Here is a 22,323-nt window from a genome sequence, read left to right on the forward strand (position 1 = left end):
ACAGCTTTTCTGGCTGATTCAGGGCACAAAAGCTAACCCTTCTACCTCGAGATGGGACACTTGTGGTGCCATCCATACCCCAGCATTTCTTAGGTGACCAGGCTGATGATAGACCTTGGCTGGACCCTCATCTGCCCTGGCTTCTTCCTTGCTCTATCTTCTGCCCTCACTGCCTTACACATTTCAGTTGAACGCCCTTTCTCCTCAACAATCCGCTTCTGGGAAACCTGACCTAAGACAGTACCAGGAGAGGTCCTAGAAAGGATAGGACTCTGGTGTTGGGTCACTGCTGGCCAGATGGCAAAGAGGCATCACTGCAGTAGGTGGAATGTTGGGAGTCCTGGACACTGGCCTGTGTAGCTGTTCAATTGCTAAGGCCTTCCCCGGTGGTGAACTGGGATCAGATACAGGCCGACAGGGATGCATCGGCAGGTGCAGTGTCTCTAGCATTTGAGAGGTTTGGGAAAGATCTTAACTCTCAGGAACGTGGCACCGGGGGGGTACTGCTAAGCACCACTGGTGCATTGAAGAGAGTGAAGACAGTGGCAGACTCAGAGTAACTGCCAATTTAAAGCCCAGTGTGAGAATCAGAAGGCCCTCTTTCCAGTGTTCAGCCCCTCATCACCCACAGCAGAGGGCATACTTGAGAGAAGGATGAATTCTCAGCCTAGGCAAGTCTGCCGCCTGATTATTTGGGGTCCCTAGTGGCAACAGATGAAGCAGGCAAGTTGGGCCCTGATAAGGGAGACGTGCAACCAAAAAGCTGGAGAATATCTGGGTACATGCCCTTGTTCCCCTGGACTGGCAGAAGGGTGCCATTCCCCCTTGGTGGAGGATCAGCCCTTCTCCTCCCTGCAAGATTATGCAGAAGTCTCAGATAAGGCATAGAGTAAGTCCCCTAATACGAACAGGTTCCATTCTAAGAGTGTGTTATATCCAATTGGTTCATAAGTGCAACAAAGTCAGCCTAGGTACCAAACTAACACAATCAGCTATATAATGATGTACTGTAATAGGTTTATAATACTTTATACATAAATAATACATAAAAAACAAACACACAAAAAATAAACCTTAGTACCTTGAAAAGTACAGTACAACAGTTGGCATACAGGGGCTGGCTCTGAGTCAACAAGAGTCACTGTGAAGAAGAGTCACTGACTGGAAAAGGGAGAGGAGGTGGGAGATGATAGAGCTGAAGGATCATCAGCAATAGGAGATGGAAGGCAAACTGCAATTTCACTCATGCCTGACTGATGGCACAGGTTCTGGTTCCTTGCTGGATTAAATTCGATCTACCCTCTTCAAAAAACAATCCAGTGATGTCTGGGTAGTAGCTCTTTTTTCTTCATTGTAGATGACACAGTAACACTAGATTGCATTCTGCTGCAATCTTCGTGTACCATTCTAGGTTTGGATCCTGTGTCTTAAAATCTAACAGTGCCTCCTCAAATAAGGAAAATCCCCTTGCCATTTCCTGCAATGTGAAACTCTTTGGTTCTTCAGTTATTTCTTTCTCTTGTCTCTCTACTCTTGCAATTACTTTCACTTTTGTTCCCATCATTATCGATTGGCACTTTTTAGCAGTACCAGCTACATGACCCCTGCTTTTACACTTGCTTCCAGACATCCTGGGCTTGAAATCAAGGTACTGTCCTACCGTACTCTACACAGTATTGTACAATAAAGTCCCCCAAAGGCACATCTACTTTCAGAGGCAATACACATGCAACAATGTACACCAGAGACATGAACTAACTTACGTGACTGGACATGTGAACGCATGTTCACATCTTTGAAAGTTCTCAACTTGAAGGTTCGTATGTAGGGGACTTAGAGTGCAAGACAGTGCTTGCCCTCCTCAGGATACATCCCCATCACCCTTCCCCAGCCCCTTCTTGAATGATAACTAGCATCAAATTACATGATCTGACTGGGGAAGAGGCACGTAGACATATGGATATGAGCTCAAAATGTGAGGATCTTTGTGCCATGCTTTAACAACCCCAGAGAACATCCACTGCAGAGAAGTTACCAAAGAACCAAGCTGACTGGATGACTTAGCCAGGAGGTGTCAGCCAGCTTCTTCCTTGGCACCCCAGTACCTGCACAATGGGCTCATGAATGGAGAAGTCTTGGCAGTAGAATGGAAGGCTGTGCATGGTCCCAGCAGCATGGTCATCAAGACCAGTCTAGCTGCTGCCAGTGTTGACTGCCAGCACAGAGACCCATGCTGAGCCCTTGAGGAGAACAGGTGATTTCATCAGGCCCTCCAGGCTGGAGACTACAGTGATTCACCGTGAGTGGAGTTTACACCTGTGCCTGTCCTACTCTCTCTGCGTCAATTTGCAACCCTGAGAATAGAACAGTGCTTTGATTGGGAGACTCATTCTGGCAAAAGAGGAACAGCCATGGGCGTGTGACCACAGGACCAGCCCACTGATCCTACCACATGTTCAGATGCTGCTGACCTGATAGAGCCTCTTAAAGGCACTTGTGAGCAGCAGTTTGAACATGAGACTGAGGGGTTGATGTGCTAACCTCAGGATGCAGTATACACCTTAAACCAACGGCCACTTTATGGCACAGGACCCCAGGAGGCAGAATATATGGATATGGGAGCCAAGAGGTTGAATGAGTTGTGACTTTATTCATTGTCATACCCAAAGTGACCCACATGGGGAATTTGTCCTCCCATTCCTTCTACTTCAGCCTCAGTGGGTCTGAAGATCTTAATTCCCAAGGGGGGACATTTCCACCAGTGGACTTAGTAAGAGTCCTAGTTAAATCTATGTCTGCTGCCTGCTGCTGAAGTTGTCCTTAGGTTGTCCCCTTAAGTCATTATCTCCCTCCACATCCCTTCTACATCCCTTTCCCTCTCACCTGACACTTTGCTGGTGGCATACATAGTGGGTGTCCCAGACTCTTGTCTGGCTTTTGTCCTTTTACTTGCCCATTTACAGTGACAGTGAGGCAGGGAAGTGCTAGGACATGTTCTGGTGGATGACAGGAGCACCAGATGTGCTCCTCTCTGCCTTTGTTAGGTAGCAGGCTGACCGCCTCTTAATGATCAGGATCAAGGACTTCCTGGAGCGTGACAACTGTTTCCTTTGTCTGGTGGGCTTTATATTTTATTCTTATGGGAAAATTCTCACTAAATCTCTGATTAAATGGGCAAGGCTTCAACTAAACCCAACTAGACACCTCAGAGGGCAGCTGGTTGCTAAGCTAGGTGATAGTCTCCCAACTGTGAAGTTTCTTTGACCCCAGCTTCTAGCAGCCCTGAAAGTCTAAGGCAGCAGGATCAGGCTGCTCTAAAAACTGTCAGGGGTTCTGACAACAAAATTCGTTGTTGTTCAGTCACTCAGTCATGTCCAACTCTTTGCAACTCCATAGACTGCAGCATGCCAGGCTTCCCTGCCCTTCACTGTCTTCTGGAGTTTGCTCAAACTCACGTCCACAACAAAATATGCACTAAAAACAAACAAACAAAAATAAATGAAAAGTACTGTGAGAATATGTGAAAACTGAAAGCAACTGAATGCTTCTGAGTGATTCCCTTCCTCTTGGTCAGAATTCAGTTCAGTTCATTCGCTCAGTCGTGTCCGACCGAGACCCCATAGACTGCAGCACACCAGGCTTCCCTGTCCATCACCAACTCCCAGAGTCCACCCAAACCCATGTCCATTGAGTCAGTGATGCCATCCAACCATCTCATCCTCTGTTGTCCCCTTCTCCTCCTACCTTCAATCTTTCCCAGCATCGGGATCTTTTCAAATGAGTCAGTTCTTTGCATCAGGTGACCAAAGTATTGGAGTTTCAGCTTCAACATCGGTCCTTCCAATGAACACCCAGGACTGATCTCCTTTAGGATGGGCTGCTTGGATCTCCATGCAGTCCAAGGGACTCTCAAGAATCTTCTCCAACACTGCAGCTCAAAAGCATCAATTCTTCAGCGCTCAGCTTTCTTTATAGTCCAACTCTCACTCCATACATAACTACTGGAAAAACCATAGCTTTGACTCGATGGACCTTTGTTGGCAAAGTAATGTTTCTGCTTTTTAATATGATGTCTAGGTTTTCATAGCTTTTCTTCCAAGGAGAAAGCGTCTTTTAATTTCATGACTGCAGTCACCATCTGCAGTGATTTTGGAACCCAAGAAAATAAAGTCTGTCACTGTTTCATTGTTTCCTTATCTACTTGCCATGAAGTGATGGGACCGGATGCCATGATCTTAGTTTTTTGAAATGTTGAGTTTTAACCCAGCTTTTTCACTCTCCTCTTTCACTTTCATCAAGAGACTTTCAGTTCCTCTTCACTTTCTGCCATAAGGTTGGGGTCATTTGCATATCTGGTGTTATTGATATTTCTCCCAGCAATCCTGATTCCAGCTTGTGCTTCCTCCAGTGTGGCATTTCACATGATGTACTCTGCATATAAATTAAATAAGCAAGGTGACAATATACAACCTTGACATACTCCTTTCCCAATTTGGAACCAGTTCATTGTTCCATGTCCAGTTCTAACTGTTGTTTCTTGACCTGCATACAGATTTCTCAAGATGTAGGTAAGGTGGTCTGGTATTCCCATCTCTTTAAGAATTTTCCACAGTTTGTTGTTATTCACACAGTCAAAGACTTTGGTGTAGTCAATAAAGCAGAAGTAGATGTTTTTCTGGAATTCTCTTGCTTTTTCTATAATCCAACAGATGTTGACAATTTGATCTCTGGTTCCTCTGCCTTTTCTAAATCCACCTTGAACATCTGGAAGTTCTTGATTCACATACTGTTGAAGCCTTGGGTGGAGAATTTGGAGCATTACTTTGCTAGTGTGTGAGATGGGTGCAATTTTGCAGTAGTTTGAACATTCTTTGGCATTGCCTTTCTTTGGAATTGGAATGAAAACCTGGCCAGAGACAGGTATGCAAAGGAAATGGACACTTCAGATAGAGATCACATTGTAGGTGTCCAAGTTCATACTCTGGGGCACCAAGCAAAAGATCTTAATCCAACCTAGTACCGGGGCAAGCACCCTGGAGATCTCACCTGTCATGAGCTCTGAAGAGCTATTGGGGTGAATTAGGCAGAACATGACCCCACTGGTTGACTCCTAGAAGGCAGAGAAAGAGCACATTATCAAAACTGCACACAGTTAGGGGTCCAAGCACTGAGGACTAACAGACTTCAGTTCCATCTCTTTGTATGATTTATTTAACTTATTTGTGCTTACATTGCTCTCATCAATTCTTTTACAAAATGGAAGTGATACTGTATGGTCTTGTTGTGAGAATTAGATGAAGTTCTTAGGCTGGTGCCTAGATTGCTGTTAGCATATTGAATAGCAATTAGTTACCCGTGTTTGCTCCTTCAGGGAAGGGAAGGAAAGCTCAGGGGCTTACGTATTGCTTTAAGGTAGCTCTCTACTCCCCAACCCCCAAGTGAAAATAATGTGCTTTAACTTATATAATAGAGATAGTTATTTTAAAGGAATAGAGGAATAAAGGAAACTCCAGTTTAAAAAAAAAAGAAATAGTTTACCCCTTTGGAGTCCATGGAGTAAGAGCCGCCCCTGAACTAGCAGGATCTACAGTTGTCCCTGTATGCCACCTAGTGGACAGCAAGGGGAAAGCCCTAATTTTATCTTCAAAGTCTACCGTTTATGGGAAACATGTGTTCTTTTTTTTTTAACTTTTTATTTTGTATTGGGGTGCAATTAATGGGCTTCCCAGGTGGCGCTAGTGGTAAAGAACCTGCCTGCCAATGCAGGAGACATAAGAGACGCGGGTTTGATCCCTGGGTCAGGAAGATCCCCCTGGAGGAGGGCGTAACAACCCACTCCAGTATTCTTGCCTGGAGAATCCATCCCATGGACAGAGGAGCCTGGAGGACTATAGTCCATAGGGTCGCAAAGAGTTGGACATTACTGAACTGACTTAGGATGCATGCATAGCCAATTAGCAATGTTGTGATAGTTCCAGATGAACAGTGAAGGGACTCAGCCATACATATACATGTATCTGAAGAGGACAGTTTAAACTCACTAATGGGCTCACTTGTTAGTAAATTTCATTTTTTAAGCAAAATAAAAGATCAGGATTTTAAAAACTAGGTGCTAAAACTAAACTCCCTAGATAATTTAGGATTTATGTGGCATGTGCTATAGAGATCATTCACTGAAGGAAAAGAAAATACACCCGTCCTTATCAGCATGAATTTTCATGACCCACCTGTTCTATTCTTTCTGTCCTTCTCCACCAACACTCTTTATGCTCATTCTGTACATGAACTGGGAGTGTCCCAGACTCAGGGTAAACCTTCCCAACATACTGCTGGACCCGGACTGGTACCAGGGTCATTCTGTTCATTTTCCAAGAATACAACTACCACTTGAAATTTTGCTGTATTCAAACTAAATATTTGTCAAGGGTCTGTGTGTTCGGTTTGGTTTTTCGTGTGTGTGTGTGTGCGTGTGTGTGCATTGTGCTCTGCTTCCTGTTAAAGCCCTTTTTAAACTTTATGTTTCCTCTCTCAGATGTTTATGAAGATGAAGACAATGGCAGACAAATATCCCCAAAACATGAGTAATAATAGCACACTGGAGTGCCCAGAGCAGTTCTGAGACATTCTCTTTAGTACTATTGTAATTACTATTAACAGTAATCATAACAAGTGTTATTTATTAAATTCCATATTGCTTTAAAAACATTTTTGCTAATTCTTACATCAACACTGCAAAATAAATATCATTATTTTAGAAACAAGGAAACTGATGCTCAGAGAGCTTAAGTGGCTTACCCAAGATCACACAGCTAGTGAATGAGGGGCAAAGTCAAAACTACACACAGGTTTGCTGCCTCCAAAGCCCCTGCTCCTACCCCAGACGATGGGCCTCTCATTCATTCACTGAGGTGCCTGGGACATGCCAGACTGATTCTGGGGTCCCTTCAGTGCTGCCACTTGAGTACTAGGACTTAGTACCCAAGACTCTTAGTACCACAGAGTCCATGGCCAGTGAATCCAGGAGAAAGGGATTCAATATGGAAATGACAAAGATACAGTAAAAGACTGCCCATGAGCTGCACCTTCTTCCCCTGCACAACCAGGGGCTTTGACTGAGGGACGTTCTCCAAGGCTTCTGGGTTCTAAGAGTTCTGGGTTCCTTCCAGGAGCCACAGAGGAGGCTAGGTGAATAGGGTGTGGTTCCTACTGCCAGAGCCCAGGGCCCATGAAGAAGACATGTGAGGGCTCACCCAGGGCAGATGCGGCTTGCCTCAGAAGAAATTCTCCCTCCAAGGGTATTGTGAGGAGAATGTGGGTGACAGAAGCCCCCCGCCCGCACCCATCCTGCAGGGCCGGCAGCAGAGAGGGGCCTAGCACCAGGTCATCATATCACCCCAGGAGTTGCTTACCCTGAGGAATGGCTGGAACTTGTCCTCAGGGATTTTAGTTCCCATATTTCCTTCCAGCCCACCGTCACCCCAGGCTGGCTGCCCATATTCTATGGCTGATGAGGCTTCGGGGCCCAGCCCCATCCCCAGCAGGTACCTCTGGGGTCCTTCAGGGGTCCCTGGCACCTGGCATTGTCTGGGTCACTCACACCTCAGCCTCTGGAGACACAGCTCTTTGGGTCACACAGGGGTGGTCAAGAACATGGCTGCTCTGTTCCTCCCTAATAACCTTCCAGCAAGACCACCATCCCTCTGTCCTCACTGTCTGCCCCTGGTCTAAGGCACCCAGGCTGGATGATCACTCTAAAGAAGCATCTCTGGGGATTCCTGTGAATGCCCCAAAGTCACGTCAGCAGGAGGGCAGTGGGAGGCACCTCCCAGGGCCAGGCTCTCCTCTGCGCCCCCCCCCCCACCGCCTCCCAGGAGCCAGAATTAAACCAGGCTGTGCCCTTGCATCGGGCAGGGTTTCTGGAGGCTGCCCTGCTGCTCCCCATGTTGCTTGCACAGCCCCCACTGCCCTCCTCTGGGGAGGACCCCAGGCCCCAGAACACAGTTAGGGGGGCCTCCAGACAGTAGGTTGGGAGCTCCCACTTGCTGGCTGCTTGCTCCCAGAGATACTGTACCCCACCCCACCCCACTCCAACTGCAGGCTCCTTCCACTCCCTCTCCTCTGCCAGTCTTCTGCCCAGAAGGCCCTCCTCCATGGGCCTTGCCCCAGTGCCCTCCCCCTGAATTCTAACCTGAACCAAAATCTCTCTCCTGTACACAGATTCCTGAGGGATCTGGAACTCAGCTGATGCTTATCCCGGGGCTCTGTCGGGTGGGCTCATTCTGTAGATGCTCACCTACCTAAGCTGACTTGGCAGCACTGTGGGGACAGGGATCATGTCTTTTAGAGCACAGGGTAAAGAGTAGGAACGTGTAGGGAATTCCCTGGCAGTCCAGTGGTTGGGACTCTGAGCTCTCACTGCCCAGGGACTTGGTTCAGTCCCTGTTTGGGGACATAAGATTTCACAAGCCAAGCTGTGTGATTTAAAAAAAAAAAAAAAAAAAAGTGTAGATTCCAGCTGCAGTGTTTACAACGCTTCCCTGATATCTCAATTGGTAAATTGCAATGCAGGAGGCGGGGTTTGATCCCTGGGTTGGGAAGATCCCCTGGAGAAGGGAAAGGCTACTCACTTCAGTATTCTGGCCTGGAGAATTATATGGACTGTATAGTCCATGGGTGGTAAAGAGTTGGATGTGACTTTCACTCACTTTCATGCAGTGTTTACAGGCCAAGGGAATTTACTCAACCTCATGACTAATCTCTCTCATCTCAGTTTCTCATCTGTAAAGTGGGGCTAAGGTCCATACAGTTGTGTGAGGCTTCACTTCTGGTAAATGCCTGACATCCCAGCAGACACAGCAGGCTCAGTGTTTGGTGGGAGTGGCTGTTCCCCACCGTGTGTTTAACAGGCCTGGCAGAACCGGTGCACAGTGGTGCTGCTAACTGGTAAATGAATCTCACTGGAGAGAGAGGCAGGATGTTCTTACTGTCCCTCTCATTTTCCCTCCGGGAGAGCAGTGACATTTGGCAGAGGCTGCCAATGAGATGGGAAACAAGCAGTTATCAGCGGAGAGAAGGAGGTCAGGATGACAGGAGGGCGGGAAGGAGCGGAGGCAAGAGGGTCCTCAAGACAAAAAGACAATGACTTTTCTTGGAGGACAGGGAGTTGTGAGTGCCATGTGGACACGTCTTCTCAGTCACAGTTACGGAATTTTGAGCTGGAACAGGGACCCCTCCTCCTGGTCCAGGGGAAGCAGTCCTATCCTGGGAGAGGAGGGAGAGATGGGGAGAATGGGTTTCTGGGGACCTGTGCTGCCCATTCCGTCCTGCCCTTGGGCTGCGGGGGCTTGTGGGGAGGGAACGGGATGGGGGAGTGGGTTGGGGGGGGAATGTCCTCCCACACCCTCCCCCACAGCAGGCCAAATTCTTCCCTTTCCCTCCCTAAGGTTGCTCAAGCAGGGAGTTTATCTCCATGGAAACCTCTGTCAATTGTGAAGGTGCAGAAGATTTGGAAAAGGAGAACAGTGCCCTGAGTGTAACTTATTTCCTTCTTACTTCCTTCGTATTCTCCCTCACTCCTGTTCATCAGTGTCTACTGCCCGTTCTTTCTCTCCCCTTTTCCTTTGTCCTCCTCTCACGATTCTCGCCCATAAGGACCCGGCTTAGTCAAGGAAGCTGAGGTCACTGGATCTGCAAGGTGGCTCGCACACCACTCCCCATCCCCTACCCCCCATGCCCAGCCCAGCGATGTGCTGGTTTCGGGCCAGAGTTAGGGGCTCTTGCTGTGGGACCTGAGTGACCCCGTGGGAGAGTTGGGGTGGCCCCACCCTGCCAGCGGGAATCGCCTTGTGCATCTGACCCACCTCCCCAACACTGCATCGCTGTCCCTTCCCTTCCAGCTCTCGGGACTTTTTCGGTTGGACGACAGTTACGACGAGACCTCCAAGTCTGGTCAGCAGCAGGGAGAAAGCATCCGGGGAGAGAAAGAGGGCTGCCAAGAGGACACGTGAGTGGAAAGCGGAAAGAAAAGTAAGCCAATTTGTTAGCAGTTGCTCCTCTGACTTTCTTCTTGGAATTTCAGGGCCATGAACAAAACTGAGGAGAGCCTTGGGATGTCTACTGGCTTGCTCGCCCCTGCTGGGGAGGCCAGTTTCTCCCGAGCAGAGGCATTGCGGGCCCAGGAAGGGAACCTGAGGCCGCCCTCCGCGGAGAACTGATACAGACCACGGAGCCGCCCCGGCCGATTGTATTCCGGGGAGTCGCTTCTGTGGGCGCGGAGCAGAAGCAGCAAAAGGATCTCACAGCCCACAGATCCGCTGTCCTGCCAGGGGGCGACTGGACCATCTCCCCGGAGCCTGAGGAGCGGTCCACGTCTGCGCGGGGAGCCTCGGGCTGTTTTACTCGCTGCCGCGCGAGCGCAGGGCCTCTAAACAGACCCCTTGGAGAACCTGCAGATGCCATTATGCACCCGCGCAGGGACAGGGCGCAGAGTCCGTGGAAAACCTTGAGCCCCTCTAGACGCGCCTAGAGTGCGGACTTCGCGGAGAACCTCTAGCTGCTCCACACGTGCGCCTACGGAGGTTAGGGATCCAGTCCTGCAGAGCTGAGCCCAGGGTTTCTGAATGTTGGCACTTTTGACTTTGGGGTAACTGCCATGGGGGCTCTCTTGGGCATTGTAGAATGTTTAGGGGCATCTCTGGCCTCTATCCCTAGATGCCAGAGACACCTCCCACCCAACTCACCCAGACTAAGACAATCAAAAAATGCCTTCAGACATTGCCAAATTTCTGCTGGGGCGGGAGTGGGGAGCTAGGTTGAGAACCTCTGATCGGAGCCGCTCAAACTCCGCAGGGCAGCCCTGCGCTCTTCTCCCCAGTCCCCACAAGGATAACTGTGATACTTGGGTTACTTTGTTCCACGGTTGTTTCCTTTTAGTGAGGGCTGGCTACAAGTTAACTTGATATTTACGTTTAGATTTATTAGTTTTTAAGTTAGCTTCATTTATCTTCAGTAATTTATTTTTAGTTTTGTTAGTTAATATTCATTTTGTTTTTCGTTTTCTCTTTATTTAATCTCATAGCTTTAAAGCTACCTGTTTATAACTATTTGGTCTTACTTAGTTCCTTAGTTTTTGAGTTATTTTGTTACTCATTTATAGTTACTTTGTTTTGAGTTATGTATTTCCAAATTAGTTACCTTTAGAATTATTTATTTTTAATTATCTTTGCAACTGTTAATATCTGAATTATTTTCATGTTTATTCTATTCTTAATTATTGGCAATTTGGGGATCGCTTATTTTTACAGCTACTTATTTGACTAGTAAACATTCACTGGAAGTTTTTTAATTGCTTTATTTATTTTCAGAATAAAATACCTGTAGTTATTTTAGGGCTTTCCCCCTAGTTATTTAGTTTTAGAGTTACCTATATTCACAGTAATTTATTTTCATTTATTTTAGAGTCTGGGTTATTTTTACCTTCATTTGTTTGCAGGGTTTTAGTTATTAATATGTGGTTTTAAATTATTTTCAGTTGTTGCATCTTAAGCATTATATTTTGAGTCTCTTATTTTCAGAACTTTTGAGATATCTAGTTTTTGAGTTATTTTCAGAGTTACTTTTTCTCAGTCGTTTCTTTTCCGTCATGTCTTTGTAATTCAAGTTTTTTTTCTATTTTGTATTTTTCATTACTTTATTTTCAGTTTTATTTACAGAATTATTTAGTATTTCTTTAGAATTATTTAATCCATGAGTCAGGATCCAATCAAGAGAAACACTATACTAGTTATTTTAACAGAAAGAATTTAATATAAGGAAGTACTATCCAGTTACTGGAAATTTCAATGGGGGGAAAAAGTGATAATCAGGTATCATGAAAATTTTAACTTCTCTGCTGGCATCAGGAAAGACCAAGGAGTTGTGAAGATGAGCGAGAGGTTCCTGGGTCCAGTTGGGGGAGTCAGATGTGGAAATAGATGATCACAACGCTGTGTGACACACGACTCTGCCGCTATGTGATGAGGCCAGTTATGGAAGTGTTCGGAAGATGGTAAACTGCAGCTACTGCAACTGAAATGCAATTTGGAAATTTTTAGACTTCTTAAAAACCAGAAAATTAATAGAGGCTGAATCTTCTGTGAATGAAATTTGTGTCATCTTTCTATTTAGGTAAATGAACCAAAACCTTCAGGTAAATCCTCCAGCCTCCTTTTATGAATCCTAGTCGCTCAATTCATCATGTCCCCTGTTGCCCACTAGAGGGCGTCATTTCAGCAGTTTGCTTAGGATTGGGGATGCTGTTCAGTTCAGCTCAGTCGCTCAGTCGTGTCGGACTCTTTGAGACCCCACGGATGAATCGCAGCACGCCAGGCCTCTCTGTCTTTCACCAACTCCCGGAATCCACCCAAACCCATGTCCATCGAGTCGGTGATGCTATCCAGCCATCGTCTGTCATGCCATCGTCTGTCGTCCCCTTCTCCTCCTGCCCCCAAGCCCTCCCAGCATCCGGGTCTTTTCTCTTCGCATGAGGTAACCAAAGTATTGGAGTTTCAGCTTCAGCATCAGTCCTTCCAATAAACACCCAGGACTGATCTCCTTTAGGATGGACTGGTTGGATCTCTTTGCAGTCCAAGGGACTCTCAAGAGTCTTCTCCAAGACCACAGTTCAAAAGCATCAATTCTTCGGCACTCAGCTTCCTTCACCGTCCAACTCTCACATCCATACATGACTACTGGAAAAACCATAGCCTTGATTAGACGGACCTTTGTTGGCAAAGAATGCTGTGGCCCCGGTGAAAGTGCTCCGGTATAGGAACTGTAAAATCTGGCCAGAGTCTGTGTCCACAGTAAAGAACAGCCATGCATTATGAAATGATTAGTAAAGTTAGAGATACTCTAAACCAGCATTTCCCAGGGTATATTTTGCAGAATAGGCAGAAGAATGTAAGAGTTCAATGAGTTAATCCCACAATGAAAAAGAATTATCTAAAAATAAATATACTTTACAAGTAGTACATACTACTGTCTTGGTTTATCCCAACTAGTAAAATAAAGGAGCTGAGAACTCTTTCGAGAAGAAAGTCTGTATATTTTTGTTAAACTCATGATTTCCCAAACTTATTTGACCACAGAACCCTTTTCTTTGTGAAATACAACATCCAATGTGTATTAGTAAAAGGAAAGATTCTGCTATAACAAAGAGATCCAGCAATATAGTGACTAAAGAGTATTTCTGTCTGTGAAACAGCCTGGGTTGAGCTTGCAGTCTACTCTGCTTCACATTATCATTTAGTGTCCCAGGTTCCTCCTTTCTGGTTTTTCTACCATCCCCTAGAGCATTGTCTTTTTTTTTTTTCCAATTATTTTTATTAGTTGGAGGCTAATTACTTCACAACATTGCAGTGGGTTTTGTCATACATTGACATGAATCAGCCATGGAGTTACATGTATTCCCCATCCCGATCCCTCCTCCCACCTCCCTCTCTACCCAATCCCTCTGGGTCTTCCCAATGCACCAGGCCCAAGCACTTGTCTCATGCATCCAACCTGGACTGGTGATCTGTTTCACTATAGATAATATACATGTTTCGATGCTATTCTCTTGAAACATCCCACCCTCGCCTTCTCCCACAGAGTCCAAAAGTCTGTTCTGTACATCTGTGTCTCTTTTTCTGTCTTGCATATAGGGTTATCATTACCATCTTTCTAAATTCCATATATATGTGTTAGTATGCTGTAATGTTCTTTATCTTTCTGGCTTACTTCACTCTGTATAATGGGCTCCAGTTTCATCCATCTCATTAGAACTGATTCAAATGAATTCTTTTTAATGGCTGAGTAATATTCCATTGTGCATATGTACCACAGCTTTCTTATCCATTCATCTGCTGATGGGCATCTAGGTTGCTTTCATGTCCTGGCTATTATAAACAGTGCTGTGATGAACATTGGGGTGCACGTGTCTCTTTCAGATCTGGTTTCCGCAGTGTGTATGCCCAGGAGTGGGATTGCTGGGTCATATGGCAGTTCTATTTCCAGTTTTTTAAGGAATCTCCACACTGTTCTCCATAGTGGCCGTACTAGTTTGCATTCCCACCAACAGTGTAAGAGGGTTCCTTTTTCTCCACACCCTCTCCAGCATTTATTGCTTGTAGACTTTTGAATAGCAACCATTCTGACTGGCATGTAATGGTACCTCATTGAGGTTTTGATTTGCATTTCTCTGATAATGAGTGATGTTGAGCATCTTTTCATGTGTTTGTTAGCCATCTGTGTGTCTTCTTTGGAGAAATGTCTGTTTAGATCTTTGGCCCATTTTTGGATTGGGTCATTTATTTTTCTGGAATTGAACTGCAGGAGTTACTTGTATATTTTTGAGATCAATCCTTTGTCTGTTTCTTCATTTGCTATTATTTTCTCCCACTCTGAAGGCTGTCTTTTCACCTTGCTTATAGTTTCCTTTGTTGTGCAAAAGCTTTTAAGTTTCATGAGGTCCCATTTGTTTATTTTTGCTTTTATTTCCAATATTCTGGGAGGTGGGTCATAGAGGATCTTACTGTGATTTATGTCGGAGAGTGTTTTGCCTATGTTCTCCTCTAGGAGTTTTACAGTTTCTGGTCTTACATTTAGATCTTTAATCCATTTTGAGTTTATTTTTGTGTATGGTGTTAGAAAGTGTTCTAGTTTCATTCTTTTACAAGTGGTTGACCAGTTTTCCCAGCACCACTTGTTAAAGAGGTTGTCTTTTTTCCATTGTATATTCTTGCCTCCTTAGGTTTACTTTTAAGAGGAAAACAAGTGGTGAGAAATGGGAAGCAACCTAATGTGGTAGTGTTACATTTTATCCCCAAATTTGAAACAGGAAGGGGGCACATCCTCCAAAAGAATGACACGGCCTGAGGACATGATATAAACTGATCAGAACCAACTAGATCTAAGATGGCAGGTGAGTTGACTTCCACTTGACTTGAGCCTTAGTGTACGCTCATTGTAACATCAGTACTCTAAATGACATATCGCAGGTGCCATGATGGCTCCAAAGATGACCTTTAATAGGTCAAAAAGTGGGCACCTGCCCAATTCCTGGAAATCCCCCTCCCCCCAAATAGCTGGAATACTCATCCCACTCAGCCTATGAAATTATTCACCCCGTAAAAGCTGACAGCCCTGTACCCTGGTGCCTCCCTCTCCTCTCTTGCCTTCTGAGATGGTCTATACTCTGTATGTGGGGTGTGTTTCCTCCCTGAGCAAACCTTCTTTCAGTTTACTATGGTTTGCTCTTGAATTTTTTCTGCACTAAGCCAAGAATCCACACTTGGTGACTGTCCCAGGGACTCAGACGTAACCTGGGATGTGACCATTTTCCTGTACCTCACTCTTTTTCTTGCAACAAGTTGAGACTCCTCCCTTCAAAGAGTGCAGTAAAATTGCCCTCTCTTTAAGTGTGGCTGTACTAGTGACTGTAATAAACAGAATGTGGTGTGAGTGATGCCCGTTGCCTTTCAAGACTGCGTTATAAAAGCCAGTGTAGTTTCTTCCTCGTTCTCCCTGTTGGGTTACTTACCGGAGAAGAAGCTAGCTGCCATATGGAGAGGACACTGAAACAGCCTGAAGGAGAGATTTGAGTGGTAGGAACTGAAGCCTCCGGCCAGCAGCCATGTGTGAGTTACCTGGGAGGTTAGATTCTCCAGCCTTAGTCGAGTCTTCTGATGGCTTCAGCTCCAGCTGACGTCTTGGCTGAAACTTCATAAGAGACCCAGACCCAGAAGAACCCACCGAAACCACCCTTGAATTTATTACCAGCAGGCCATGAGATGACAAGTGTTTGCTGTTTTAAGCTCCTAAATTTTGTTAACAATAAATTAAAAATATATTTAATAATTTAAAAACTGGTTGATAAAGTATTATACTGACGTGCAATGAAATTCTATGTAGCTATTAACAATAATACTATGGAGAAAGCTACGAAGAGCAATTTCCCCACACTTGCAAGAGCAGAAAATCTGGGAAATATGCAAATTCACAACTTTTGTTGACCATGAGAGAGCTGAGTTCACAGGGCAGCCATATAACCTGAAGTCCAAGGAAAGACAGGCACCTGCACAGAGAGATAGAACTCCAGCTCTTGCCTACTTGGAGCAGGCAGTGCTACATGTTGGCAAGGAGAGTTCAGCTAAATTTGTTAGTGGCCTAGTGTAAGCTTGCAAGATAAAATTGAAATCCACAGGTGTAATGAAAATTTGCATTCAGTAGCAGACTGAGTGGTGTCACTGGGCACTCTAACACACACACACACACACACACAAATTAGTGAAAGTCGTGAGAAAGCATCCTTCACAGCATAGCCCAGGAGAGAGGAATACTAGCTGCTGCAGGAAATACAGGAAACAATACTCGGATCCTATTTCTAACAGAACAAAAGCAGATCCAACTGTTCAAGAACAGAGGTGATAAACACAGACTTACAGGCTGGTGAGCCCAACTGCAGTCAGGGAAAGAGAACAGAATGAAAACCGTACCTCTGATCCTGGGAGAGAGGTGGGCATATGTGATTGGGGAAGGATAGAAACAATTCGAAGGTCACACTCCCTCAAAACCCAGGGACAGAGTGCCTGCCTGACTGAGACTTAATCAGAACAGAGCAGCACCAGACGGACAAGCAGCGACTATCAGTAACAGTGGAGTCTGCCAGGAGAGCTAAAAGGCGTGGAGAGAGAGACTCTGACACATACCAGGGAGGACCTAAAGCTGAGGTGGAGCACACACTGAGAAAGCATTTGAGCAAGCAAGGCCATACCTTAAACACAGGTAACACTTGAGTAATTTGATGTATGTGGTGTACTTAGGGTAACTGTGGTTACCCTAAAAACAACTGACAAAAGGAATGAAGACTGCAAGAAATGGTAATCACATGAGTTAGTTTTTTTTTTTTTTTTAATTTAAAGAATTCTTTTTTAATATTTTATTTATTTTTTAATCTATTCGCCTACATTGGGTCTTAGTTGCAGCATGCAGATCTTCCGCTGCAGTGCAGGGACTCTCTAGTGGCACTTGGGCTCCAGCGCATGCAAGCTTAGCTGCTCTGCAGCTTGTGGGACCTTAGTTTCCCCAACCCAGGATCAAACTCACATCCCCTGAATTGCAAGACAGATTCTCAACTTCTGGACTGCCAGGGAAGTCCCAATGAGTAAGTATGGAAGCCTCTTATCCCCGCCTTATCATTTACCTCTCCTTAAAAGATAATTGATTATTTAAATAAAAATAGAATAACAATATGTTGTGGGATTCATTACATCTACTGAATTAAAATGTATGATAAGACAACAGAAGTGAAGAGGGAAGAAATGGAAGTAAGCTGTTGTAAGATTCTTCTGTGTGAAGTGGTATAAAATCATGTGAAGGTACATTGTGATACCTTGAAGATATATACCCTAAACTCTAAAGCAAACACGAGAGTTTTTGCTTTATGAGATAATATTAGTTACAACATGACAGTTACAACTAATAAGTCAACAGATGAGATAACATGGAATTTTAAAAAGTAACTAACCAAGAGTTGATAGAGAAAGAGGAGAAATGAAATCAAGAATGGGCAGTAAAAAATAGAAAACAGTTGCCAAGATGATAGATATAAAGGTAACTATATCGGCAATCTCAGGAGGGCCGAGAGGAGCTACTCCACGTTCAAGGTCAGGAGGGTCGGCCGTGAGGAGATACCCCTCATCCAAGGTAAGGAGCAGTGGCTGCGCTTTGCTGGAGCAGCCGTGAAGAGATACCCCACGTCCAAGGTAAGAGAAACTCAAGTAAGACGGTAGGTGTTGCGAGAGGGCATCAGAGAGCAGACACACTGAAACCATAATCACAAAAAACTAGCCAATCTGATCACAGGACCACAGTCTTGTCTAACTCAATGAAACTAAGCCATGCCATGTGGGGCCACCCAAGATGGAAGGGTCATGGTGGAGAGGTCTGACAGAATGTGGTCCACTGGAGAAGGGAATGGCAAACCACTTCAGTATTCTTGCCTTGAGAACCCCATGAACAGTATGAAAAGGCAAAAAGATAGGACACAAATAGATGAACTCCTCAGGTCAGTAGGTGCCCAGTATGATACTGGAGATCAGTGGAGAAATAACCCCAGAGAGAATGAAGGGATGGAGCCAAAGCAAAACAATACCCAGCTGTGGATGTGACTGGTGATAGAAGCAAGGTCCGATGCTATGAAAAGCAATATTGCATAGGAACCTGGAATGTTAGACCCATGAATCAAGGCAAATTGGAAGTGGTCAAACAGGAGATGGCAAGAGTGAATGTCGACATTCTAGGAATCAGTGAACTAAGATGGACTGGAATGGGTGAATTTAACTCAGATGACCATTATATCTATTACTGTGGGCAGGAATCCCTTAGAAAAAATGGAGTAGCCATCATGGTTAACAAAAGAGGTCAAAATGCAGTACTTGGATGCAATCTCAAAAATGACAGAATGATCTCTGTTCGTTTCCAAGGCAAGCCATTCAGTATCACGGTAGTCCAAGCCTGTGCCCCAATCAGTAATGCTGAAGAAGCTGAACGGTTCTATGAAGACCTACAAGACCTTTTAGAACACCCAAAAAAGATGTCCTTTTCATTATAGGGAACTGGAATGCAAAAGTAGGAAGTCAGGAAACACCTGGAGTAACAGACAAATTTGGCCTTGGAGTACAGAATGAAGCAGGGCAAAGATTAATAGAGGTTTGCCAAGAGAATGCACTGGTCATAGCAAACACCCTCTTCCAACAACACAAGAGAAGATTCTGCACATGGACATCACCAGATGGTTGACACCGAAATCAGATTGATTATATTCATTGCAGCCAAAGATAGAGAAGCTCTGTTCAGTCAGCAAAAACAAGACCAGGAGCTGACTGTGGCTCAGATCATGAACTCCTTATTGCCAAATTCAGACTTAAATTGAAGAAAGTAGGGAAAACCACTAGAGCATTCAGGTATGACCTAAATCAAATCCCTTATGATTACACAGTGGAAGTGAGAAATAGATTTAACGGACTAGATCTGATAGACAGAGTGCCTGATGAACTATGGATGGAGGTTCGTGACATTGTATAGGAGACAGCGATTAAGACCACCCCCATGAAAAAGAAATGCAAAAAAGCAAAATGGCTGGCTGAGGAGGCCTTACAAATAGCTGTGAAATGAAGAGAAGCGAAAAGCAAAGGAGAAAAGGAAAGATATTCCCATCCGAATGCAGAGTTCCAAAGAATAGCTAGGAGAGATAAGAAAGCCTTCCTCAGTGATCAGTGCAAAAAAATAGAGGAAAACAATAGAATGGGAAAGACTAGAGATCTCTTCAAGAAAATTAGAGATACCAAGGGAACATTTCATGCAAAGATGGGCACAATAAAGGACAGAAGTGGTATGGACCTAACATAAGCAGAAGATATTAAGAAGAGGTGGCAAGAATACACAGAAGAACTGTACAAAACAGATCTTCATGACCCAGATAGTCGTGATGGTGTGATCGCTCACCTAGAGCCAGATATCCTGGAATGTGAAGTCAAGTGGTCCTTAGGAAGCATGACTATGAGCAAAGCTAGTGGAGCTGATGGAATTCCAGTTTAGCTATTTCAAATCCTAAAAGATGATGCTGTGAAAGTGCTTAACTCAATATGCCAACAAATTTGGAAAACTCAGCAGTGGCCACAGGACTGGAAAAGGTCAGTATTCATTCCAGTCCCAAAGAAAGGCAATGCCAAAGAATGCTCGAACTACCGCACAATTGCACTCATCTCACATGCTAGTAAAGTAATGCTCCAAATTCTCCAAGCCAGGCTTCAGCAATACATGAACCTTGAACTTCCAGTTGTTCAAGCTGGTTTTAGAAAAGGCAGAGGAACCAGAGATCAAATTGCCAACATCTGCTGGATCATAAAAAAAGTAAGAGAGTTCCAGAAAAACATCTATTTCTGCTTTATTGACTATGCCAAGGCCTTTGACTGTGTGGATCACAACAAACTGTGGGAAATTCTTAAAGAGGTGGGAATACCAGGCCATCTGACCTGTCTCTTGAGAAACCTGTATGCAGGTCAGGAAGCAACAGTTAGAACTGGACATGGAACAACACACTGGTTCCAAATTGGGAAAGGAGTACGTCAAGGCTGTATATTGTCACCCTGCTTATTTAACTTATATGAAGAATACATCATGAGAAATGCTGGGCTGGAAGAAGCACAAGCTGGAATCAAGATTACCAGGAGTAATATCAATAACCTCAGATATGCAGACACCACCACCCTTATGGCAGAAAGTGAAGAGGAACTAAAAAGCCTCTTGATGAAAGTGAAAGAGGAGAGTGAAAAAGTTGGCTTAAAGCTCAACATTCAGAAAACTAAGATCATGGTATCTGATTCCATCACTTCATGGGAAATAGATGGGGAAACAGTGGGAAAAATGGCAGACTTTATTTTTGGGGGCTGCAAAATCACTGCAGATGGTGATTGCAGCCATGAAACGCTTACTCCTTGGAAGGAAAGTTATCACCAACCTAGATAGCCTATTTAAAAGCAGACACATTACTTGGCCAACAAAGGTTCATCTAGTCAAGGCTATGGTTTTTCCAGTAATCATGTATGGATGTGAGAGTTGGAAGGTGAAGAAAACTGAGCACTGAAGAATTGATGCTTTTGAATTGTGGTGTTGGAGAAGACTCTTGGGAATCCCTTAGACTGCAAGAAGATCCAACCAGTCCATCCTAAAGGAGATCAGTCCTGGGTGTTCATTGGAAAGACTGATGTTGAAGCTGAAACTCCAATACTTTGGCCACCTCTTGTGAAGAGTTGACTCATTAGAAAAGACCCTGAAGCTGGGAAGGATTGGGGGCAGGAGGAGAACAAGACGACAGATGATGAGATGGCTGGATGGCATCACCGACTCGATGGACATGGGTTTGGGTAGACTCTGGGAGTTGGTGATGGACAGGAAAGCCTGGCATGCTGTGATTAACGGGGTCGCAAAAAGTCAGACACAACTGAGTGACTGAACTGAACTGATATCAGCAATCATACTGTTTGAACACCCCAATTAAAAGGAGGTTATTGTCAAATTGAATATTTTAAAGAGAAAAGAAGAAGAAAAAAGACCACCCTTGTGACCTACAAGAAACCCACTTTAAATATTGTTAACCAAGGAGGCCTTTAGATTGAGGTGGCTTTAATGTCTTAGTGCCTATGTAAGCAAACCAAAGCCTGTGCCTGAAATGCCTAAAGAAACTGAAACCTAGAGACAACCAATCACACACAGCCAGCTTGACTTTCTCAAAGAATGCAACCACTTAAGCTACAGCCAATCAAATAATTTCCTTGCTTTGCTTCTGCCTCTTCTCTGGAAAAGTTTTTCCCCTAGCTTCTATCAGTGGAGCTCTCCCAACTATTTCTGGTTTGACCCTGCCCAATTTGAACTGAGGTTTGCTCAAATAAACTTAAAAAAATTTTAGTATGCCTCATTTTATCTAACAGTATAAAGACACAAGGGCTTCCCTGGTGGCTCAAATGGTAAAGAATTGCTTGCAATGCAGGAGACCAGAGTTTGATCCCTGCACCAGGAATATCCCTGAGAGAACAGAATTGCAACCCACTCCAGTATTCTTGACTGGAGAGTTCCATGGACAGAGGAGCCTGGCAGGCTATCGTCCATAGGGTTGCAAAGAGTTGGATACGACTGAGTGACTAGCACACACACACATAAAGACAGAAATAGATTAAAAGTAAAAGGATGGAAAAAGATATCCCATACTAACACTAATCAAAAGAAAGAATAACTGTGTTAATATAAAAACAAAGTGAGTCTCGGAACAAAGAATATGACCAAAAATAAAAATCACTTAAAAATAATAAAGTGGTAAATCTATCAAGAGGACATACCAAGCCTAAGTGTTTACACATCAATAACAGAGCTTCAGAATACACAAAGCAAAAAGAGAACTGCAAAGAAAAATAAACAAATCCACAATTATAAGCCAGTATTTTGACTTGAGAAATAGAATATTTCCTGCCGTATCAGTAAAGAAAGATTTCAGAGTCATCAGTGATTTTAGCCCTCCAGGGCTCTCTGGAAGGAGAATACCTGTGATCCAACAGCCATCAGACTATAGCCACTCGCTGCCAGGAGCTCAAGGGAGTTGTCCGTCCATGTGTGTGTTCAGTCGTTCAGTCTCAGTCATGTCTGGCTCTGCCACCCCACGAACGGTAGCTCACCAGGCTCCTCTGCCCATAGGATTGCCCAGGGAAGAATACTAGAGTGGGTTGCCATTCCCTTTCCAGGGGATCTTCC

General features: G+C 44.6%; 1 protein-coding gene across 8 annotated transcripts in view; it reads left to right on the forward strand.

Moving 5' to 3' along the window:
- MCF2L2 (MCF.2 cell line derived transforming sequence-like 2) overlaps window positions 1-15,828 on the forward strand; it is a 272,578-nt gene extending 256,750 nt beyond the window's left edge. Inside the window, exons 26-30 of one of the 8 annotated variants that reach the window (XR_010664264.1) lie at window positions 6,533-6,577; window positions 9,444-9,532; window positions 9,897-10,026; window positions 14,771-14,941; window positions 15,522-15,828. Coding sequence is in view for 7 of the 8 variants with exons in the window: in XM_065943472.1 (XP_065799544.1) it covers window positions 6,533-6,577; window positions 9,444-9,532; window positions 9,897-10,003; window positions 10,079-10,214 (377 nt within the window). In the remaining variant the exon portion in view is untranslated. Of the gene's footprint in view, window positions 1-6,532; window positions 6,578-9,443; window positions 9,533-9,896; window positions 10,027-10,078; window positions 13,466-14,770 lie in introns of those variants that run through there. The other 7 variants (XM_065943474.1, XM_065943475.1, XM_065943472.1 and 4 more) reach the window with 7 other exon arrangements.
- The last annotated feature ends 6,495 nt before the right edge of the window (window positions 15,829-22,323 follow it).

The sequence above is a fragment of the Muntiacus reevesi genome, chromosome 8 (assembly GCF_963930625.1).
Source record: "Muntiacus reevesi chromosome 8, mMunRee1.1, whole genome shotgun sequence".
Classification (NCBI taxonomy): Eukaryota; Metazoa; Chordata; class Mammalia; order Artiodactyla; family Cervidae; genus Muntiacus; species Muntiacus reevesi.